Consider the following 26,181-nt stretch of genomic DNA (forward strand, 5'->3'; position numbering starts at 1 on the left):
ATCCTCTGTGTCTTCTGCCTCCTTCATGCGTCCAGGTACTGACATGAGATCCTAGACGTCTGTACTGACACCATCTGGTTATCCAGCAGACTTGACATCAGTAGCCGGGTCTTGACATGAACAAGGTTTGTAGGTGAGGTAGCCATTTTGTGAAGTGGCTCAGGTGTGACAGCCATCTTGTGAAGTGGCTCGAGTGCAGGTATGAAGGCCATCTTGATAACAGGTGTAGGGGTAACAACAGCCCTCTTCAAGACAGGTGTGGTGGTGGTGGTGATGGCTCTTTGGCTAACAGGTGCAGGCATGGTGGTAGCCATCTGAGAGACAGGCATGGTGGCGGCAATCTGAGAGACAGGCATGGTGGCGGCCATCTTAGAGCCAGGCATGGCTTGAACAGGCTTGGGCAAAACAGGCATGGCTTTTGTGAGGTGGTTGTGGTTGAGCTGTAGTGTTCCTCATATACAGCTCCCACGGTGAAGGGAGAACCACTCACAAGAGAGCAAAGTCTATGTATTTCTCTATGGACCAGGTTGAAGTATCACAAGGCATAAGCAGGCGTAAATGTCTATTCAGTGCATTATAAAAATGTTTTTAAGCATGTCATCATCATAATGTACCTGATAGCTCAGATCTAGGAAGTCCTTGACATAATCCTCAATGGGTGGAATGTTCTGGCGTAGTCCAAGCAAAGCAAACACTGGATTAATGCTGCGGGCTGGAAATTACACACCTCCACTGGATTATGGTTAGGCTGATTATTCTGTAACGTGGGGTGCTCTAAACAAAGCAAATGAGTTGAATCCATGTGTAAAAGAGGTTTATTAGTGAAATCCACAATGGGCAGGCAAACAAATCCAATTAAGGGCAATCCAAAAGAGTAATCAACATAAACAGGCAAGAGGTCAAGGCAGGCAGCAAACAATCAGGCAGCAAAGTGCTCTATTACAAACAGCTACAGAGAGAGAGAGAGAGAGAGAGAGAGAGAGAGAGAGAGAGAGAGAGAGAGAGAGAGAGAATTGAATTTTAACAACCTTTTATTACAAAAATCTTCAAAAAAGTCGTTCACAAACTCAACTCATATACTTTTAAGTGAAATGTAATACAATACAAAATAAATAAAAGAAAAAACATCATCACATCAATGCTTCAGAGATATCAAGTTCATCATTATTAGACAATGAACACAACACATTGTCCAAGCACCACTCAAGTTCAAAAACATTCAGTGTGCTCATTGGTTTATAAAAATTAAACTCAATTACGAGTCGTGATTTTAACAATCTTTTAAAAACGGGTAGAAGTTCTTGATCACCTTTCTGTTCAATTTTGTTTCTCCTAGTTACATAAATGGCTAGTTTTGCAGTACCAACAATAAAATTGAGCAACTGACATTTGATTTTTTCCTTCATAGTGTACCTACAGCCAAGGATAAAATCCTGGTTTGTAAAACACACCCCAAATGATTCAGAAAGAAACTCTAAAAGGGCGAACAAGGAAGAAAGTCTGTTACAAAACATAAAGCAATGATACACAGTCTCCCTTACATTGCAAAAGGGGCAGTTTTCACTTACATTTGGGTTCAACATTGCCACAAAAGAATTAACTGCTATGGCTCCATTGAGTATCCTCCATTGAAGATCTCCTGCCCTTTTAGATAATGGAGGTTTGTAAAGAACATTCCACACAGGTTTTGTCGAATCAGTGATCCCTAGTGTATCTCTCCATACATTGTCACTTCTGTTTTTCAACCATTTAATGTTTGTCACTTTCACAATACTTCTGTACAATACTTTTCCTCCTGCTGCAAAGAAATCAATCTGCTCATCACATTCCTTCTTCAACAAGGGGTTGGTGAAGTTTAAAGAGGTAAAATCAGGTGTGATACTTATCTGGAAAATAGTCTTCACAGTCTGGAGTTATACATTTCTTGCTGTATTCCTCGAGTAAAGTTCTTTCTTGTGCACTCAAGGCCCAATACAGTTTGTCCAGAAACCGTTTAGTAAATCGTAGAGACCTTACTTTTAAAAAGTCAGAAACCATTTCTACGTCTTTAAAATCAGGTCCTGCAATGTTTATAATGTGTTTCAACTGTGAAAATCCACTTCTATACATCAAATCCTTAAGGCCTGGTAGATCTTCACCAGAAACATCAAGACGCGACCCACACACAATGGGCTCCTCAAGAAGCCAGTACAAGGACATTGATGGTTCCATCCATTGGTGTTCAAACAGGCTCCATATTTTAAAGAGACTTCAGTAGAAAACAGGAACTTTTTTAAGATCAAGCTCTTTAAAGTCCATTAAAACCAAAACAGAGTCCAGACCAAGTCCACTTACTCTGCGTAAAATGCACTGAGCCAGTGGTCTCCATACCAGTTTTTCAGATCCCAGCAGAAATTTCTGCAAAAACTGAAGGCGAAAAGCAGCACATCTACTTGCCAAATGCAATAGGCCTTGGCCTCCATCTTCTTTGGCCAAAAACAGGACACTTTGAGGGATCCAATGTAGATGGTCCCAAAAAAAGTTCACCAGTTCTGCTTGAATTTTTGATAAAAAACCAACAGGAGGGTCAACACATGCAAGTCTATGCCACAGGGAGGAAGCCGCAAGATTATTGATAATAAGTGTGCGTCCTCTGAAAGACAGCTGGGGAAGCAGCCATTTCTTTTTTTTAAACGACCTATCACTTTATCCGCCATTCCTTCCCAGTTCTTCTGTATGAAAGAGTCCTTGCCTATAAAACACCAAGATATTTTAAACCATCTCTTTGCCATAAAAGGCCTCCTGGTAGATCGGGATTTCCTCCCTCCCAATTTCCAGTCAATAGGGCATCACTTTTTTTCCAATTTACAGTAGCTGATGAAATAGCTTTAAAGTCATTGACAGTTTGTTGTAACTTTTGAACATCATTGCTATCATTTATAAAAACAATAACATCATCAGCGTAAGCGGATAAATAAAAAACAACCCTGTCTGACCCCTCTCTGTGCTTTAAAGGGGCTACACAAGGACCATTTATTTTGATCACACTTTCAATTTCACAGTACATCATTCGTATCAAATCTATAAAACTGCGATTGAACCCAAAAGCTTGTAAAGTATGCCACAAATAAAGGTGTTCAACCCGATCAAAGGCCTTCTCTTGATCGAGATCGATTATACCAATGTTAACACCGAACAGTTTTGAGACTTCCAACACATCTCTGAGTAGAGTAATGTTATCAAAAATTGATCTGTTTGGTATGCAATAAGTCTGATCGTGGTGTATTACCTCTCCTACTACTTTTCTCAATCTTGTTGCCAAGGCTTTGGACAGTATTTTATATTCTGTACACAACAGAGAGACGGGCCTCCAGTTTTTAATGTTTTGTAAATAACCCTTTTTGGGCAATAGAGTGATAACTGCCCTTCTGCAACTAAGTGGAAGAAACCCTTTGATCAAGCTTTCATTAAACACCGCTAAAAGATCATCTCCTAGAATATACCAGAAAGTTTTGTAAAATTCAATGGGTAGCCCGTCCATTCCAGGAGATTTTCCGTTCTCCATACTCATCAAGGCTATGCGGAGTTTGTCTACTGTTAAGGGTAGTTTTAAAAAATCATTACTCTCTTCATCAAGCTTTGGCAGGCCTTCAAAAAAGCTGCTAGCAGCCAATATCTTTTCATCAGTCAATTCAGCCGTATATAGTTCTTTATAAAATTGTACAGCAACTTCTCTTATCTCGGTGGTCTTAGTTAATTCCTGCCCTGTATCAGAAACCAATGAATTAATTATTCTGTTTTGACTATTTTTCTTCTCCAGGCCAAAGAAGAATTTAGAAGGTGCGTCCATTTGTGAAACATTCTTAAAGTGAGAGCGAACTAGCTATCTCAGTCTCTAAGGTGTGTAATGATCGAGTTATTTCTCTTGTGACATTAATAGTGTACTGCTGGCAAAAGCTCTTAATTTGTATTTTTCCGCAGTCCCACCACTGTTGTAAAGAGATATATAAATGCTTTTGTTGTTTGAGTACATCCCACAAAAAAATAAAAGAGTCTTTAAAATTTTTGTCATCATTCAGAGAAGTATTAAAATGCCAGTAGGCGCTGCTTGACTTCACGTTGTTTACTAATACAGAACAAAAAACTGCACTATGGTCTGAAAATCCTACTGGAATAATTGTACAAGTTTTAAAAATATTAACCTGGTGCCTGAAGCAATAAAAAGGATCAAGACGTGCCAAAGACAATAAATTATCATTGCAATGAACCCAGGTATATTGTCTTGTTGTTTTAAACATATTTCTCCAGATATCACAAAGATCAAAAGTTTTGAACTAATTGCTTTAAAACCTTTTGAGATGCAACGTGTGGTTCTAGATGGTTTCTGTCTTTTTTATCGTTCTCGGTGCAGTTAAAATCTCCACCTAAAACTAAAAAATCATCTGGATTTAGGCTTTTCAGGGTGGTATTAACCAAGTTTAAGAACAAAGCTCTTTCCACTCCATTACAGGGAGCATAAATATAAAAAAAAAAAAACATAACAATTTTTTTAAACTTAGCTGTAACTTTTAAAAAACGACCTTTTTCGATTTCCTCAAATTCATAAGAAACTGGAGTCAGATTTTTGGAAAATAAAATTGCAACGCCTCCACTAATAGAGGATTTATGACTAAGAAAAAGTTGACCTCCCCATTCTCTTTTCCAGTCTACTTCATTTATTTTGTCACTGTGTGTTTCCTGTAGAAACATTATGTCAGCAGACTTCTGACTTATAAACTCATACAACATCATCCTTTTACGGACATCTCTAGCTCCATTTAAGTTAAGCGTTCCAATTTTTATCTGACTCATAGTATTTTTTAAGTTCTCCAATAAATTAGTAAGGAAGCTGAAGCTTATGCATGTGATCAAAAATAAAAAAATAAAAAAATGAAAATAAAACAGAAGACTTAGGCTTAGGGATTTAAGCCATAACATTATTTTCATCTAGAATTTGTTTTTTAACCTTATTGACAAACTTCCTTAGACGGAACACTTCAAGATCAGTAAAGGCCCCTTCTTTCATCAAAAATCTTGTGTCCTTTACAAACTGCACAAGATTAGGAAAATAATCCTCAATCTGTACACCTTTTAGTCCCTTTGTCTCTTGGAGAAAACGACTAACGTCTTCAGCTTTATACAAAGCATTTACATTTTCGTTTTGAGAGCAAACAGAGAGCTCAGAACACACAGAAGCACCAGAATCAGAATCTTTATCATCTGAAGCTATACTCTCATCCTCACCATCACATTTCTTAACTTGTTTGCTGTTTTTATCGTTTCGACTTTTTTTCCTTTTAACTGGGATTTTAAAGGTTGGATCAACCTCCATATCCAAGTTACAAGCAGGCAAAGTCAAATCCTCCCCTACACTGTCTCTATCTTGTCCTGTTGGTGCGCAAGATACAGTCTTACTCACTGCATCCGCGGCATCTGTCACTACGGGCTCTACCACAGCAACTACATCAAACAAAGGACCAAACACCCGCTTATCCGCACAGCTCGTTCCCGCAACCGGCTCGTCTGCCTGTGCATTCGCGGCTTCACTCGTTTCAACCTCTAGCGAAGCAACCGCGGATGCGCTGCTTTCATTACCAGCGCTCCACACTGTAACTATATCAGTCTGCTCTGGGTTTTTATTTTTATCAGAACAGTTGCGAATAAGATGCCCGATTTTACCACAACCAAAACATTTCATTGTCGTATCAGATGAGGCAAAAACAGTATAGTCAAAGCTATCTATCTTGAATTTGAAAACTAGGTCAAGTTCATCCTCACCATTCATCAAAATCATGAACACCTGTCTCCTGAATGATACGAGATGTTTCACTAAAGGCGATTTGCAACCGAGCGGAATTTTCCTTATGGGAGAGACAATTTTTCCATATCTAGACAATTGCTGCACGATAACGTCGTCTCTCACAAAAGGGGGGACATTTGAAAGTATTATTTTCTTGGCAGGAGTGCTTAAGGGGAACACCGGCGTGAGTGAACCCTTGATTACAACGCCATTTTGCACGATTTCATTTGCCTTCTCAATGGAACTTAAAAAAAGCACAATCACACTATTCATACGCGATGCTGACACGATATTTTCGTGACACACCACGTCTCCTACAGCCAAACACACATCCTCCACACTAGCGTTTGAGTCTATTTTAACTCAGTGACGCCGAGTTAAATTCTCGAAACGCAAAGTGTTTGGTGTCGTCATGCTTCCCAGCAGAAGGCTGGAAGCAGACCTCCCAAAGTAAACTAAATAAACACTATCAACCTCAAAATAAAACAATAAAAAATATACAACCAAAGCACAAAGGGAAAAGTTAGAAAATGCACTCTTACCAGCCACAGACGGCTTAACCACTCACACTCACCACGCTCAGCACACTCACTCCCAGCATGCACTCGAGAGAGAGAGAGAGAGAGAGAGAGAGAGAGAGAGAGAGAGAGAGAGAGAGAGAGAGAGAGAGAGAGAGAGAGAGAGAGAGAGAGAGAGAACGTAGCTGAAAGCCTAAGCTTTAGTACCAGTTTAGTACCAGTTCAAATTGTTTAGGAACTGACTTAAACAGAGCAACAGGAGCAACAATACATTGCAGATGATCCTACATAGCTACACCACCACCCCTAGTAGCTTTAGCCTGAAATAAAGTTTTTCTCTTTGTCTTTTTTTACAGTGCTGATTTCAAACATTCACTCTCAACAAACTGAAGGTGAATCAATTTATTTAAATTTAAAATATGTGTTTGATTGATTTAGTTTGTTTTGTAATTTGTATTATGCTGTATAAAAATAATTACAATTATTGCAATGTTTTTGCATTATTTTGATGTCATCTGCTATTGGTCTGCGCAGTGTTATAAGAAGTCAAACATGGATTTTCAGCATGGATTTTGAAATGACTTACAGTGAGAAAAAAATGTTTTAGTGGCATAACATTGGTTAATGGAAACACTGTTATTTCATAATATTTTTACTAAAATTATATAATATATATATAATACATTTAGTAAATATCGCCAACGTTTTGCGCAAATCTTTAATAGAATCAGGCCATCAAATACATTTTATTGTTGTTATTATTGCTATTATTATTATTATCATTCAAATAAAAACTAGGTGCGTTTATTCACAATCATTGTCAAAAGTGAATAAGTGACTAAGTGAATAAGTCAACTGCCTAAACTTTCAGACGCTGCCCATATTCTTCTGTAAGCAGTTACAGTTAGGGTCAGGTTACATTATAAATCTTTGGTATAAACCACTGATCTATATAAATGACTGGATTGCGCATGACGTCACAACTGTGAAGCCACCGCGCCGCCATGTTGGTATACCCAAACATTCTACTAAATCAATGGACGCGATCAGATTTTAATGATAAAACATCACTTTACTAGTCTCTGTTTTTATATCTGAAGTCTCCCTGTACATTATTACAACATAAACGTCCTCAGGCCCGGTACTAGGCTTGCTGGACTGGGGGGGCAGTCAGGATTTTTGGGTGGGCAGCCATTTCTCGACTAAAATGATTCATACACTAAAATTATGGATGTTTCAATCCAATATTATTTTACATATGTCTTATAATAAAAAGCCATTTATATGTCATTTTGCACGTTCACATTTTAAAAGTAGATGCAATTAGATTAATGATTTATAATGTTATAATGATTACACTAGTTTGACACATTTAGTCACAGTTAATGAAATCAGGCACGCAGGTGATATGAATACAAAGCTATATTTTATTAATGTTTACACTGCATATAATCTACTATTTCACTTATAGATAAATTAAAGCCATTCTTATACCTACCCTACCCAACATATGCCTTTATTCTAAATAAACACTTGTTAGGAACTTTATTTCCACTTCTCAAACATTTTCTTCATTTAAAATAATGCATTTTCAATGTGATATGTGATGATAAGCTATATTTTCAATAATAGGGAATGTTAATGTACGTCACCGCAGTGTTGCATTATGGGACGTGGGCGCCATGTTTAGAGGCACCGCCGACCGCTATGCCATTTAATTGTGGGCATGTTAAGCTAAAACTAGGTAAAATTGAAGAAGAACGGAACAAATCGAAAAGTTGAAAGAAAAAGAGAAGGGACCCTATCGGGAGAAACTAAATGCTACTGCCAAAAAACTTTATTTGGACAAATAAACAACATAGATCCATATGATTTAGCAGCCCAAGACTGGATTACGGACCTCCGCTTACATATCTGGTCAATTGCCTTGTTTTTGCAGGACTTTATTTACACTTTGCAGGAGTTTAAGAGCTATAAATCCCTTCAAGCTTATAGTAAGGTGACACTTCTTCTTTTGGAGTCGGTTGGCAACCCAGCTATTTACTGACAATGTGTTAATACCAACGTATCTTAATGATTCTATAAAATAATTTCTCCGTTGTATTCTGTGCGATGAATCAACACATGTTCAAAAGATGGCACTTCTGTTTTGGCCAAGTTATTAAAACAAACAAAATGCTAAATATTTAGCTATCGTTGTTATTTAAAGTCACAAGCAGTGGGTTTGAGCAGTTGCATTTAATAAAAAAATATGTGTTACAATCGTCAAAATTGTCTAAATATTTATTTTTATAACTCATGTGTTTAGGGTGATCAGAAATGAATGAATGAATGAATCAATAACTTACATTTGCAAGTTAGTTTGACAGTGTTGGCATAAAAATAAGACAATTTAAGTGGTTCTGCTTTTATTAATCACAAATTACTGAATGACTGAAAATGCAGCGAACACACTCTCGCTGATGCAGGGATTTTTTTTTGAAAAGTAAACGTTTTTCTCCTGATTGCAGCAGGCAAACCACGCGATCCGGCGTCTTTTCGTCAGCTCCTGCACCGGCTTCCTTTGTTTTTTCCACGAATAAAAGCTGGAAAAACGTATTCCGTTGTTCAGTTTCATCCCTGAACGATCGCGTGACCTGCCTGATCGAGCAGTACTGACCGAACATATCGAAGTTTATTAAAATCTCGACAGAAAATACAAAAACAACCTCCAACACATGAACTCAAATACAGCGGGATAGGACGTGTGCCTGCAAATATGGCGGATTACACATAATGCAACACCGCGTGACGTCAACTCCACATTCCCTATTCCTGACCCTATCATGCTGCTGCAGCAACCTCAAATATCACAACAAAGCACAACGCTTTAAATAATATATTTTGAAACATCATAAGCAACTTGACATGCATGACAAATTCGTCACATGGTATCCTGTTTGCCTATAACAGCACCAGACAAAAGCACAAGCCCTAAAATACTGTTAAGTGTGATTTGCAACGAGACCAAAGATAAATCTCACTGCTTTGTTCATAACACAGCAAATTAGATACTGTATTATAATCAGGGTTCTAAATTAACACCCGCCAACCCGCCAAATGCGGGTTAAAATTCATTTTGGCGGGTATTAATAAAAACTTACCAGCCAGTTTGGCCGGTGATGCATGAGGCATTGCAAGCATGATACATAAAGCTCCGTTCTCGGTCATTTATCCCTCTGGCAGTACTTCCTACATTTCCCATAAACACTGTGCCGTAATGTTTCATACGGCAATTGGCTGCGCGCAGTTTGCAGCGAAACCAGCGCGAGACACTATGGAAAAGAATGGAGCGTCTACCAGAAAACAAAAGGAAGAAGGAGAATGAACGGGCAGAGCAGGGAGGATAGACTAAAAGACAGCGGTGTCGCCATACCCCTTTACTGAGGCACGTGCCCCAGTGTAAATCTTTTGTGCCCAGGTGTAAATCTGAAGTTTAAATTTTAGCAGTTAACTAGTATATTCAGATCTATATGCAATGTATTTACCCAATGTACGCTTGTAAAGCGACAAAGCAGTCGCACTGACGCGTGCACGCATGTATCCATGTCCACGCGCGTCTTTGCGTTCATCCGCGCGCGCAACTGCATCCAAAAGGGGACGCCACGCGAATGAGTAATTATGAAAACACGACGAGAACTAAGTTTCTAAATAATAATGATAATCTTATTTTGACTCGATCATTATTGGCTTCTGTAGATGGACGTCAGAAATGTTTTGTGCGAAGCAGGGAAAAGGAAGCAGAAAGGAGAGATGGGTTTAAGGGAGGTAAGACAAACTACATCCACACTCAGTCAGTTCTCAAATATTAGACGAAAAATCTCAGGAAAACCTTTTGTCAAGTCTATAGAATTGCATTGTTGCTGAGAAAATCAACAGATGTATGTGTTATACTGTTCTGTATCTACAGATATGAAATTAATATTTTGTTTACTAATATTTAACTCTAGGACACTACATAAACAGTTAGCAGTAACTGTGACTGAGATTATTTAGTATAGCAGTCATAAAAAGTCTGGTTTCTTAAAATATTCTTGTAAAAATAAGTTATTAATCATTGCTATCATTGTATAATGTAGACATTACCAAACATTTTATGCCATTTATGCCTCCAAACATGTTAATAATGTTAGGTATGATGAAGATTATACTTAAATATTTTTAAATACATATTTATCTTTCGCAGTACCTGTTGCACTGTAGAATAGTGGGTTAAGCAAAGGACATTGTATAGAACACAGCAGGCTTTCAAAAAAGTCAGCAAAAAATGGGGGGCCTGTGCCCCAGTTAGGCTTTATGTCTATCAACAGAGAAATGAAGAAAGCTTACGTTTCATCACAAAAATGTTGTCATGTTTTGTCAGGATTGTCGCATGCACGCGAAAGAAAAAACGAATCATTGTTGCATTCAGTAGCACTCATAATTTCTCTTATTTTCACCGGAAAAAATTTGGCTAGTGGAAATGCTGATTGGCTAGTAACTTTAGAAAGTTACCAGCCACTTTGGCTGGTGGTCAAAAAAGTTAATTTAGAACCCTGATTATAATACAACGCAACATTATAAAATACAACGTTTTACCTTACGATGACCTTGCGGAGTGAAAGCTCCTCTTGAACTTAAAAGTCTGTAGATTGTTGCGTGTGAAGTTTTTCTCAAACGCGAGCTGAATGACCTGATGAAAGACGATGACAAAACCACTAAAATTTGATTTAAAAACTGCACGCGATGCTCAGCTGTTACAATACTGTATATTTACTGTATAACCATCTTATATCATTTATATCTACTATATAGTATGCCACAACCAAACTGCATATTCTAATTTTAATAAACAGAACTACGTCTAAAACAAACATATTAAATGCTGCTGGAGACTTGCCATTGGCTGTTGTATTTAAATGAATAAATAATGAGGTGAGTCTAAGAAAGGATAAGGGGCTATTTTGGGCATGTTTTACTATAAAAACTGACCAATCAGGAGACGACCTTCAACCCCTTACTGTACCTTTAACAACTTTACCAAAAGTGTTAATAACTATCAGTGAGCACAGGAATGCAGAAATGGGGGTTGTGACAGAGTAACGAATTCCTACATTTTTAATTTTACACCCCCCCTCAAAAAAAAAGAAAGAAAAACCACTTAAAGTTCTCTGAACACCCTACTGAGAAACACTAAAACAAGCATGAATAAGAAAATAAAGCATTAAATGTCTTGATGTTAAAGAGTTATTAGACGCAGTGCACAACAAAAGAAACTCAGTGTGTTACCTAAGCTGTTTGACACACAACTGAAGCCGCCCTTGAGCAACAACATATCAGTGTTTTAATCATAAGAGCCACATATGCATTAATATTTTACAAAGGGTTAGTTAGTCCACTTGTACATTTTGTAAAATTACTGTTAATTTATCTCACCCGACAATCAATACATATGTGACATTGCTTCAGTAGAACAATAAAGAAGCGTTTTGGCTGAAACTGTGGTCCTTGATGTCTCTAAAATCCTCAGGTGACATTGTTTCAGAAAGTTTAAAATACAGATGCAACACAAAAGTAATCCCCGCAGCTCCCTGCGATATATTTATGTCTTATCAAAAAATAAATCAATCCCTGAACGAAACAGAAAATTATTTACAGCAATTTTCCAGTAATCTAAAGCGTTTGCCAAATTTCCTTAACTTCAGGTGAATTTAAATCTCATCCATGTGTCCTATTGACTTAGAAGAGCAAAGTCCTTGAAGTGAGAAACTATGGAGGGAGATTCAATTTATTTATATAGCGCTTTTCACAATTGATGAAAGAGATGTGCAGTTATATCTCATAATACTGTATTGCTGTTTGATCACATTTTCAAACGGAGTATTAAATAATGCCACATTTCTTTATCTGTGACAGCCCTTTGTGTCTCCTTGTTGCCTGTACAAATGTGAGTTTTTCAGAGCAGTTGGACAGAAATGATAGAGTTAAAGAGATGACGTCCAACCCCTATGGGGATTTCAGAAGACAACAACTCTTAATCAATACAAAAATGACAAAAGTTTCTTATTGTAATTGTTAAGATTTGAACATTGCTATAAGATTGTTAACATTGCTCATTGTTACCAGTTACAGCAAGGTCTTCTTGAAAAACCTTCAAAGCTCTCAATGATGTTATATTGACAGATATAACACCAACTCTGACTGTGAAGCCACAGACGTCTGTGTTCATTGGAGACAAAGTTACTCTGATCTGTGAGATTCATCAGTCCACTGGATGGGAGTTTATCTTCAGAAGATCTCCACAACATGATTCCACTGAACCTACAGGAACTAAAACAATCACATCTGTAAAAATCTCTGATGGAGGAGAGTACATGTGCATAGCCAGAAACAAAGGAAACCCTCAGGTTTTCACACAATACAGTGAACCAGTAACATTGACAGTACATGGTAAGTATTTGTACTCACATTATACAGTTTGCTCTGATATCACAATGAAAATTATTTTATAGGACACTGAACAAGGGGCAATTACTGTTATTACAGGGGGTTCAACATTCAGTGTTTTTGTTTGAATTGGGCAAACTATGTACAGTAAGACTATTTATATAAAAATGTATTTAAACATTATCCGAAACTTAGATTTACATATCTTAAATAATGCCAATTTTTAAAGAAAGCAAAAATTCCCTCAATATTTTGAATATAATTTTTAATATGTTTATATTTCAATTAAAAATAATCCACACAGACGTAAGATAACCACTTTTTTTATCTGTCAGTCCAACCCAGTATCACGAAATTACATAACTATAGTCACGTAAATGTATTATTCTTTTCCGTGACACTAACACGTTTTTCCATGTTTAAACGTGACTGTACCACGCGTTACTGTTTAGGTGTCACTGTAACATATTGGTTACTCAACAAAAAATAAAGTATAAACTAGGGCTGTCAAAAGATTAATCGCGATTAATCGCATCCAAAATAAAAGTTTGTGTTAACATAACAAATGTGTGTGTACGGTGTATAATTATTATTCATATATAAAAACACACCCAATTATGTATATATTTAAGAAAAATTGATTATATTTATATATAAAATATTTATATTCATATATAATATAAATTATATAAATGTATATACAGTATTTAAATGCAAATATTTCTTAAATATATACCTGAATGTGTCGGTATTTATATATACATAATATTTAGACACAGTACACACTCATATGTTATGTAAACACAAACTTTTATTTTGGATGCGATTAATCGCGATTAATCTTTTGACAGCCCTAGTATAAACCAATAGTTAAGTGACATCCTAATGCAAACACCAAATCTAACCCTAAACCGAAGTGACAATGGTTTGAAAATAGGAAAAAAAGCAGTTGAGTAACCAATACATGACTGTGAGATGTAAACAGAAATGTGTGACACGGTCACGTTTAAATGCGGAAAAACGTGACAGTGTCACAGAAAGAGTCCAAAATTTAAGTAACTACATAATTTCGTGATACAGGGTTGGTCGGTCATATGAATTTTCTGATTTATCTGTGATATATGAATACACTAAACATGATGTACCAGTTACAGTAACAAATTCTTGTTAAAAAAACATTGACAAGTCTCATTGATTTTATATTGACAGAAATAAAACCAACTCTGACTGTGCAGCCACAGACATCTGTGTTCATTGGAGACACAGTTACTCTGACCTGTGAGATTTATCAGTCCACTGGATGGGTGTTTATCTTCAGAAGATCTCCACAACATGATTCCACTGAAACTACGGGAACTAAAACAATCAAATCTGTAAAAATCTCTGATGGAGGAGAGTACATGTGCATAGCCAGAAACAAAGGAAACCCTCAGGTTTTCACACAATACAGTGAACCAGTAACATTGACAGTAAAAAGTAAGTATTTACACTCACATAATACACTTTGCTCTGAGATCACAATGAAAATTATTTTATTGGACACTGAACAAGGGGCAATTACTGTTATTACAGGGGGTTCAACATTCAGTGTTTTTGTTTGAATTTGGCAAACTATGTACAGTAAGACTATTTATATAAAAATGTATTTAAACATTATCCGAAACTTAGATTTACATATCTTAAATAATGCCAATTTTTAAAGAAAGCAAAAATTCCCTCAATATTTTGAATATAATTTTGAATATGTTTATATTTCAATTAAAAATAATCCACACAGACGTAAGATAACCACTTTTTTATCTGTCAGTCCAACCCAGTATCACGAAATTACATAACTATAGTCACGTAAATGTATTATTCTTTTCCATGACACTAACACGTTTTTCCATGTTTAAACGTGACCGTACCACGCGTTACTGTTTAGGTGTCACTGTAACATATTGGTTACTCAACAAAAAATAAAGTATAAACTAGGGCTGTCAAAAGATTAATCGCGATTAATCGCATCCAATATAAAAGTTTGTGTTAACATAACAAATGTGTGTGTACGGTGTATAATTATTATTCATATATAAAAACACACCCAATTATGTATATATTTAAGAAAATTTGATTATATTTATATATAAAATATTTATATTCATATATAATATAAATTATATAAATGTATATACAGTATTTAAATGCAAATATTTCTTAAATATATACCTGAATGTGTCGGTATTTATATATACATAATATTTAGACACAGTACACACTCATATGTTATGTAAACACAAACTTTTATTTTGGATGCGATTAATCGCGATTAATCTTTTGACAGCCCTAGTATAAACCAATAGTTAAGTGACATCCTAATGCAAACACCAAATCTAACCCTAAACCGAAGTGACAATGGTTTGAAAATAGGAAAAAAAGCAGTTGAGTAACCAATACGTGACTGTGAGATGTAAACAGAAATGTGTGACACGGTCACGTTTAAATGCGGAAAAACGTGACAGTGTCACAGAAAGAGTCCAAAATTTAAGTAACTACATAATTTCGTGATACAGGGTTGGTCGGTCATATGAATTTTCTGATTTATCTGTGATATATGAATACACTAAACATGATGTACCAGTTACAGTAACAAATTCTTGCTTTGACAAGTCTCATTGATTTTATATTGACAGATATAACACCAACTCTGACTGTGCAGCCACAGACGTCTGTGTTCATTGGAGACTTAGTTACTCTGACCTGTGAGATTCATCAGTCCACTGGATGGGAGTTTTTCTTTATCACACCATCAAACACTAAATTCACTGAAACTACAGGAACTAAAACAATCACAGCTGTGCGGGTCTCTGATGGAGGAGAGTACAAGTGCAGAGCTGGAAGAGGAAACCCTCATGTTTACACACAATACAGTGAACCAATAACCGTGACAGTACAGAGTAAGTATTTATACTCACATATTACACTTTGTTTTAATAGCATGATAACATTTGAACAGTTACAGAGGAAAATCTATAATATGATACAGCATGTTTTGCAATCAATAAGTATTTTTGACATTATTTTCATTGTACAGAAAGACCAACACCTGAAGTGTCTGTTTGGGGTGATGATCATGTATTCAGAGGAGAAACTGTCTATCTCACATGTGTCATCAATGGAGGAGGAGTCAGCAGCTGGCAGTACAGCTGGTATAAAGATGATTCAGACATCCAGCAGAATAAACTTCAGTATTACACAATCAGATCTGTTACTGAGTCTGACGCAGGTAAATACACCTGTAGAGGAACAGAGACCAGAGGATCAAGATCCTCACACATCAGTAATACATTTACACTGACAGTATCAGGTGAGTCTGATTATTATCATTCTCAATATACAGTTATATTCAACTCATCATTACAAACTTCACTTCAACCTGTAGTTTAACAGGTTAAATGCTTGGGGTTAAAATTACTTCTACAAGAGGGACCTGACCTATACAACATGTACAGCAAAATGTCATTATTATGAAATAAGATATAAACATTTAAACGACAACTGTATTGAAAGTTGAATATATCTGAAGCTACCTTTAACTTTCCAATGCAAAAAGAAACATCAGTGTAGAGAGACTGAAGTGTGAGATAAAGAATCAGTACAGCGAGAGACAACATGAATTTTAAGGTCATGGATCTCAGTCACTGTAGACTTCATATTTAATCTGATAGTCTGTTATAGGTTGATAAAACATTTTTTGGCATCATTTGATCTGTTATTTCAAATCTTTATAAATTTGTCTTATGTACCTGTTACACAAAATGAGAAATTGTTGAATTATAGCTTTAGAAGAATTGGAAAGACTTGAAAAGAAAGACAAAACTATATGTGGCAATGTGATATACAAAAAGGGAGTTACAAATGAAACTAATTTCCGACTACGCCACCCGGAATATACCGGGAAATTAAACTATAAGGCACGAAGGTTCGTTGTCAAAGATGGGGCGAGAAGGACAACCCAAATATAGAAAAATATATAAATTCTTTATTTTATAGAGTAAAAAAATCATCATCCCTCAAGAGTCACAATTTAAGCTTCACAACACATACGGAAAAAAAGACAATAAAATTAAAGTGAGAGTTGCTGGCAGGGATTTTGTTGTTTACACCCCACTCTCAATACCGCAAAGTTAGTGAAGCACTGCAAAACAGCAAACCGCAATTGGTGAATTTCAATCCCCAGCCAACGCATCCCACTTCAAACAAAATACAATCAAAACAATTAAACTTATACAAAAAGACAGACATTAATAACTAAAACATAAAACAAAAACAAAAAAAACCATAATCAAGGCAATTTAATAAACCGACAAACAACCATAAGCGGCAGCTGAAGGTAGTTGGGTCACGTGCTCCCAGCGACCAGAGAGAAAGGCTGCACTTTAAAAGCAGTGGATAAAACAGTCACTTCAGACCTTCATGATCACAGTCCCGTAATCAAATGACGTGGTCAAGGCCGTCAGCACCCAGTCAATGCTGTCAGCACCCCACCTCAGCCCTATAGCAGCCTAAAGGAGAGCAATATCATTGTCGCAGATTCGTGAGCGTCCAACTACCAAATTTGAGCAAATGAGACCCAGGCAAGGCAGCAGTGCAGTCATCTCAGATTAACACTCGTCCCATTCAATGTGGTTACGGACACCGTGAAGGCGTAGGCTACATGTCACCTGCCAGGCACAGAACACTTAATTACTACATAACATACTCAAATACCCGGAATAAACGATGGTAAGGCTACATACCAATTCATTCCAAAAGGTTACGAACATCACATATCACATACTCGGTGATGAGACACCCGATGGAACGAGCATTATCCTAGCACAAGTATAACAAAATTAAAACTTTACACAAACACAAATTTACGCGTGCAGCCAACACTTACCATTCATTCATAAAATCCGCGTCCGCCAAGAGGGCGGTACCACTGGATGACGCATCTCGCTCCGAAACCTCTCAGGGCTTTTATACCCTCTGAATCAACATCCAATTGGTCTGGTTTTACCACACGTTAACCAATGACTAAACGTCATCCTGCTACATATAATTTAATGGTTATACGTTGCTTTTGTGACACTGGATGTTGACAGGCTCCTTATTTAGTTTTATTAATCCCAAAATTTCCCAAAATCGATATTCGTTGTGCTTCTACAGAGGAGAGAAATTCTTGCAGGTTTGAAACAAACATAATTGTTTAATTTTCACAACCTAGATTTTTATCAATTGAGAATAGAGATGGAACTATTCAACCGTGTGTCCCATTAAAAATGCCTGTCTGAAATTGATTCTGAATCGCAAGGCTGCGATTCTTTGTTTCATGCAAAAAGTCCTTGTCAATCTAATCTCGAGTTGGAGTCGTTTATAATGTGCATTTAAAAAGTAATACTCATTAAACAAATCATTTAAAATATTCTTTCTTATCATGAAAATACCTGAAACAATTTGAAGAACAATGATATAAATATTGCTGTAGACATTTCCTGGAATAGCATTTGTAAAGCTACTTCTTCTGTGGCACAAAGGGAGTTTCTGCACGAGAGCGCCCCCTGGCGTTCGGATGTGCCCGAATTTCACCATAATTCAATGGCCCTGTCCCAAATGGCGCACTTCATGTGGACTTTCGGTCTTGTGGCCTTAAATTGCGCATTCTCACTTAGTCTACGAGGTCGTAGGGTGTCCCATCTGTCATTTTTACGCTTTGAAGTGTGCTCATATGCCCCTCCTTTGCCCCCATGATGCGGTCTTCAGCGATTCTCTACCTATTTCCGGTGTGATGTTCGAGTCTGTCCCAAAATACAACTCCGGTGCACCCACGTGGACTCGCATCAAGGGTCCCTAAACTCTGGACTACGTGATGTCATCAAAGTGTGAAGTCTGAGGAGGACCACAAGTCCGGAGTGTGCCATTTGGGACAGGGCCATTCAAATTCATTCATTGAGAAAACGCGCATTTACACGGTTAATCGTTACAGCCCTAAGAAAGTTTTGCTTCTTCCCTGACTACGGTCTGTTATTGTTTGTATAAATCAAATCAAGTGTTTAATTTTGTGTTTTGTTTAGTATTTTATATGATGATATAATGAATTAATTGTAAAATAAATGAATTGTGTTTGCACAGAGAGTCCTAAACCTGTAGTGAGTGTTGATCCTGACACACAGCTGTTCAGAGGAGAAACTGTTACTCTGAGATGTGACATACAGGATACAGAAGACACTGAGTGGACATACAGCTGGACTGTAGAGAAGACAAATAACAGAAATATAATCACACAATGCAACACACAAGAGTGTAAAATCAACAACATTCAATCCACTAACAGTGGAAAATACACCTGTAGAGGAAAGATACGTGAACACAACACTGAGATGAGTGATGCTGTTACACTGACTGTATCATCAGGTGAGTTTATATGTTTGTTCATCATTATTACTGTGAAGAGATGAAGTGTAACATGTTATTCATGAGAGATTGATCACTTTCAGATAAACGACCGACAGTTTTAAGTGTTTCTCCACAGCAGTGGTTGACTGAAGGAGATTCAGTGACTCTGATGTGTGAGGTTATAAATTCATCTACAGGCTGGACATTCAGCTGGTTCACTGTACAGAGTCTTTACTCAGGTAATATCTGATAACAATCTCATAACAAATACATCAACTGGTTTCATTCAGAACATTGTTAAGGGTTAAATGAGATGTTCAGTATTTCATTTAAATCATGTGTATCACATTTTGACTATACAGTGAATAAATATGATTATGAGCTCATAAACAGCAATGGAGGATCTAAAGGGATCTACACAGTGAGTTCAGTGACTGTGAAGCACACAGGAGTTTATATGTGCAGAGCAGAGAGAGGAGATCCAGTCTATCACACATATTACAGTAACACACAAACACTGTGGATCACTGGTGAGTTCATCACACACAACTACACAACAACAATCTCTTACACTCTGTGTCTTCATTCATTTATTCATTTATGTCTTATAAAGATAATTTTCTGTTATTTTCTTCTCAGGTGTTTCTCCTTCAGTCTCTCTGATCATCAGACCCAACAGATCTCAACACTTCTCATCTGAATCTCTCTCTCTGAGCTGTGAGGATCACAGTAACTCTACTGGATGGACAGTGAGAAGATACACAGACAAACTGAAACCTTGTTCATCATCAGACTGGAGATCTACAGGAACAACATCTACATGTACAATCAGATATCTCTACACATCTGATACTGGAGTGTACTGGTGTCAGTCTGAATCTGGAGAGAAACTTCATCCTATTAATATCTCAGTACACTGTGAGTTTGTATTTAGTCTGTTTTTATTTTTTAGGAGGCAAAAAATCTTTACAATCAGTGCAGAAAGAATAAATTCATAAACACAATTCAGTCATTTCAATAATCATTGGCTATTAAATAAAACATTTTTTTTTAAATATAAATGCATATACTCACTTCTGCAGAACTTAACTCTTTCACCGCCAGCGTTTTTTAAAAAAGTTGCCAGCCAGCACCAGTGTTTTTCATGATTTTCACAAAAGTTTAATGCCTTCCAGAAAATGTTCTTCTTCAAATATATAAACATACAATATACCAAATGAAAGAACAGACCCTCTGCTTTCAAACAAAAAAAAACCGTTTCATCCTACCTTTAGTAGTTATTTTGTAATCAGCTTTTGAATATGGGTAGGATTCTGCAAAAACACCACATTTTGAGCAAAAAGCAGAGATAATTCAATTTTTGTGACGGACTTTTCATAGAGATCCCATTCAGAGCGATCTTTAAAACAGACACGGACATGCAGCAGCTTGTCATAGGGCAATACTTTCGTTTTAAAAAGTTGTGGAAGGGCGCCACCTAGTGGATAATAGCGGTATTGCGTAAATACGGAAAATCTCGTCATTGGCGGGGAAGCATTTTCTCTTAATTGACGAGATATCTCGTCAATGTCGGGGAAAGAGTTAAAGTCCATGTAAAGTTCGATATTAAATGTGTTATCAGTTTGTGACACCAGAGACAAATTTGATAAACCACCCAGACAAATATGAATGATTAAAAAAGCTTGGAAAAACAGACAGGATTATTAAATTATCTGCTCTCAAACACTGGGGGCGTGTCTGTTTCCAGAGATGAAACCACGCCCACTCAGGGGAAAGCTGCCTCTCTTAATTGTCAAATACCGCTACAACGTGAATGGATGCTCACAGGTTATGTTAGTGTTGCAGGGATATGTTGTTACACCAGATTATAAATAATTTTTGTCATTTTTTATTATTTGTTTTTATTACCATCTGTTTTGGGGCATTTTATTTTGAAAACATTACATGCTTTTATTAAATACAGAGGGTATGCATTGACTGCACTTTTCCACATGACCACCATTGAGTGGTAAACACATGTTGCACATGTCAGAGATGTGTTAGCGGCTAAGCTAACATCTCAAATAAGTATTATTTATATTTACTACGCGCACTATATATTCTAGCCTATTAATATATATCATGCAATGCATTCTTTGTGAGTTCTGTTATTAACTACCTGGTGTACTTAACATGTATTTTGTGGTCAATTGGCACAACTGCTTGCAATGGTTTTCTTGCTGGTTGCTAGGGTGTGTTAAAGTCTCTATAGACGGTTTCATCGGACGCACGTGATACACGTCTGGATCCGAACCTTACTTCCGGTTTCGTTTTTTTTAATGGTCCAACTAGTTGCTAAACTGATCTCTTGAACAAATGCCTCGTCAAAAATAACAAATGTTTTCTATGTGATCTATGTGTTGTTGTTTTGCTTGTTATATAAATAAACTACGTTTAAAGTACTTTGTTGTTATTTATTAGCGGAGTTTACCGGAAGTTACTGCGGACCGCGACAGCCGCTTGTTTATGTTGTTACTGCTGAAACCGTCTATAATATTTTGGTTAAAGATGCTCTTTCATTTTAAGTTTATGGAATTTTACTTTTTTCTTTACCATCTAGATATAACTTGCTGATAGAATATTATAAAAATCATCTTGATATATTTTATAATTTTTAATCATCAGTCATTTCTTCTGTTGTGTAGATTTTGATGTGATTTTGGACAGTCCTGTTCATCCTGTGACTGAAGGAGATCTTCTGACTCTACGCTGTTTATATCGAGATAAAACCCCATTTAACCTGAGAGCTGAATTTTATAAAGATGGATCAGTGGTGCAGAATCAGACTACAGGAGACATGATGATCATCCCTACAGTCTCAAAGTCACATGAGGGTTTCTACTACTGTAAACACCCAGAGAAAGGGGAGTCTCCGAAGAGCTGGATCTCAGTAAGAGGTGAGAGTCTAGAGAAATGATCTCAAGTGATTTGTTTGTTTTGTTCAGATATACTGCATGATAACATGTGTTTCTGTTTCAGGTGTTTATCAGATGTCTGGTCTCAAGATTTTCACTTTTCTGCTGACAGTTTGTCCATATATGTTATCGACAGTCGTTCTGGTTGTCAAATACTGTAGATTGAGAGGTGAAACATCTCTTTGATTTATTGGGTCATTATAATCTATTATTATACTGAATGTAACAAATTAGTTAATATTGTCATTATTACTCAGTGTGTCTGGATTATTTCTGAATAAATTAACATTAATGTCTGTATGATGGATGAGTTGTGTTGAATTTGTTGTGGCCTCTTGAATTTGTATTATATTTCACTGTATTAGCGATGCTCCTCTGTGTCTGTACAGATCCTTTGATTTAGATTTTTCTAATGTTTCTTCTTCATCTACTTAAACATCTTTGTTCATTTTACTTATTATTTTCACCCTTAGCTTGCTCACTGAGAGATTTGTCAGCCATTTTTCTTCATAAAGGGTCTTTCAAATTATATGCATTGAATTGAAAAGTGCTATGAAAAATAAATTGAAATCAACCTGTCTCTCTCCGTTCATTTTTTTTATTATTAAAATACACACATTGTATGCATTTTATGACACAGACATAACGGAAACACTTTACTTCCTAATCATGACATGACACATTTCATGAACATGATTTTATGAAACTGTCATTAAGTGTTAATACTCTGTAAAAAAAAGTTTTATAACAGCGTCATTAATATTCTTCATTTCATTTTTTTTTAGGTTCCACCAGGTGTTTGAGAAATAAAATCAATCATCCAATAATAATAATAATAATAATTAAAATGGAAAAATGCCATTTTATTGCATTTGGAGAGAGATTCACCTAAAATTAAATGAAAACAGTTCAAGGGTGGGTTAAACCATGCAGCGTTTGAGCCATATCGCTGCAGAAACGTTGATTTAATGTTAATTAATTCAACTTCTTTAACTCTGTCCAGAATTATTTCTTAATATAAAACATTCCTTTAATTTTTAATGGTCTGTCATGGACCCAGTACTCCATATGAGATACTGTTTGAAAGCTTACAATCTCTACTTTCTGCAGATCATCACTTTGAGATATGTTTTACTGTAAGAAAGCAATTTACACTTAATTTACACTATCAGACGAGAAGTTGTGCTTTAAAAGTGTATATTTGTTATTTTTATTGTCAAAAATGACAATTGTTTTGCTAGATAAGACCCTTATGCCTCGTTTGGGATTGTCCTTTGAAACTCCATTGAAAAAAACTGTTACGTGTTGAGTTAAGTATTAATTGTTGGTGTCTATTAAAGTCCATTAAAATGAGAAAAATCCTGCAATGTTTTCCTCAAAAAACATAATTTCTTCTCAACTGAACAAAACATTTGATCAACATTTTGGATGACATGGTGGTGAGTAAATTATCTGGATTTTTCTTTTAAGAAAATGGACTAATCCTTTAAGGATTTTTGAATTTACAATTCCTGGACGAAATCAATCAAAGACAATGAGAGCAGATGTTGGGGAATATAGCCAAATTCGTGCTAAATTATTATACATTCAGTCAAAACCCTCAACTGCTTTGCACCTAGAAAATTTAGCTTATCTGAAACTAGGGGAAGTACTTGAGGCTTCCTTAAATTAATGAATGAAGTGCAGATGTATGTCTTCATTATTATTGCCCTGCCAGCAATTGCCCTCTCTCTCTCTCTCTCTCTCTCTCTCACACACACACACACACACACACACACACACACACACACACACACACACACACACATTCTGGTTTCCATGTTTTGTGGGGACATTCCATAGACGTAATGCATTTTATACTGTACAAACTGTATATTCTATTCCCCTTACCTACCCCATTCCCTAACACCAACCATCACAGAAACCCTTCTCCTACTTCACATTTTCAAAAAACATCATTCTGTTTGATTTATAAGCTTGTTTCCTCATGGGGACATCAAAATGTCCCCACAAGGTCACAAAAGCACTGGTATTCCTATCTTTATGGGGACAATTGGTCCCCACAACGTGATAATTACCAGGTACACACACACACACACACACACACACACACACACACAAAGACTTGACATACTGTACACACTCAGGGCACTACTGTGTAAAATATGCCCAGGTGAAAAAGTACACTTCCATAATGTATGTATCCCCTTCAGACCTTATTTTCCAGTGTTTAATCAGTGTGCCTTATTTTGATTAGTTGATCTGCTTTTTTATTGGTTTGAACCACAAAACATGATGTCCATTTCAGTGGACGCTGGGTGTGAAGGGGTTGAAGTGCTCTGTTTACAAATTGGGTGTACATTGGGCACTGCCGGTGCCAATTGGGGACAGATTTCATTTTTATTTTCAACCCATTCTCACCCCATGGCGTCAATAGTTGACGCACTTGACCATGCGTCAATATGTGACGCGGAGGGTTACCTTTCGCGTCATTTTTTGACGAACTGGGGACTTCAATACTATTACGTCCGTTGCATTCTCTTTCCTATTTTCTTACCATTTTCGCGTCGGTTTAGGGTTAGATTACGCGAAATTAAACAGTTGTCACCTGGCGTTGGGGTTAGAGTTAGGTACGACAGTTGTCACCTGGCGTTGGGGTTAGAGTTAGGTTTGGGTAGGGATGTCATTTTTAAATGACAATATTCTGGCCAGACCACTGTTGTCAGTGATATAAGTATTTGAAATGAAAATGATTTCTTAATGTCTAGTGACATATCATGGCCATTTTATGATTCATTGATATACATTTCTTACATACTGTTCCTTTAATATAGCAAATTGGAAGCTGTTGGTTCTTTCCAGTGCATGGATCATTTCTCTCGCCGTCTACTCCGTGTAGTAAGTTCCAATGAGAAGCAGCGGATTACATTCACCTGTACGGCCGACAGCGTTTCCAAAAGCCGTCACTGTTATTGACTGTCTGGATATAAACATTCGTCTGTAAATGAGCACATGGTTAGCCAGACCGTGGCTGTGGACTATGTGAAGAATATAGCTAAATTGCTGTTCTTCAAGGTGTGTGATTGAAAGTGATGAAGTCATGGTTATGAATCTAAACTGACAACAGAATGTATGTTAATGACAATGGCTTTTTGAGCAACATGCTGTATTAAAATACATAACGTTTAGAAAATAGAAGCAAAATAGGCTTGAAGTTGCAATTAAAAACAATGTGATCCAGTGTCACAGTTCCACAAAATCCTAGCAGAAACACTGTTTTTGGAATAAAAAATGTATAACAATTATTTGTTACATTAATATAGCGCTTTACATATGAAAGGTGGATTCTCTCAACAACCACCAACGTGCAGCATGCACCTGGATGATGTGACGACAGCCATATTGCATCAGAATGCCCAGCACACATCAGCTTATTAGTGGAGAGGAGTAATATAGCCAATTAGTATGAGGGAATGATGATAGGCCAATGGGCAAGTTTTACCAGGATGCTGGGGCACACCCCTACTCTAGACATCCTGGGATTTTTAACGACCAGAGTCAGGACCTCAGCTTAACATCTCATCCGAAGGTAAAAGCCAAGTATTGCATAATGTTATCACTTGCTCTGTCCTCCTCCTGAGGTTTCTGAGGTGGAGGGTGTTGAGAAAGGGAGTAGTATGAAGCCCTGACAGGCATCAGGGAGATGGCCCTCCGTCTCCTCTTACTCTCTTACTCAACCGTTTTTTTTTTGCTCTATGGGTATCAATTTGGAATGTTAAGCCCACTGGGACTCTGGTTCTTGTGAGGGATTCAGTGCACCAGCCAGTGACTTATCCTAGTTCTCCCTAAACAAAACTGTGAAGAGTATGTCATAGTGGGGACGTTGTATCTTCAAGACCTAAACTAACTCTTTCTATTCTCTCAAACAGGTATTGTTTAGAAATAGTGAAAACTTGTATCTTGTTATAAGCACCTTTTGTACTATTGCCTCCCTATGATACATCACTTT

The 26,181-nt window shown here is 36.7% G+C and overlaps 2 protein-coding genes across 2 annotated transcripts in view; both read left to right on the forward strand.

Annotated features, from left to right (window-relative positions):
• LOC141349278 (Fc receptor-like protein 5) overlaps window positions 1–26,181 on the forward strand; it is a 185,980-nt gene that overhangs the window by 108,463 nt on the left and 51,336 nt on the right. The window lies entirely within an intron of this gene.
• On the forward strand, window positions 655–22,358 carry LOC141351260 (Fc receptor-like protein 2). Its single transcript, XM_073857909.1, is given in 10 exon segments — window positions 655–742; window positions 6,693–6,728; window positions 12,538–12,804; window positions 15,474–15,741; window positions 15,879–16,147; window positions 19,320–19,457; window positions 19,581–19,748; window positions 19,858–20,136; window positions 21,903–22,180; window positions 22,248–22,358. Coding segments are annotated over 10 exon segments (1,902 nt in total).

This window comes from Misgurnus anguillicaudatus, chromosome 19 (genome assembly GCF_027580225.2).
Source record: "Misgurnus anguillicaudatus chromosome 19, ASM2758022v2, whole genome shotgun sequence".
NCBI classification, from domain to species: domain Eukaryota; kingdom Metazoa; phylum Chordata; class Actinopteri; order Cypriniformes; family Cobitidae; genus Misgurnus; species Misgurnus anguillicaudatus.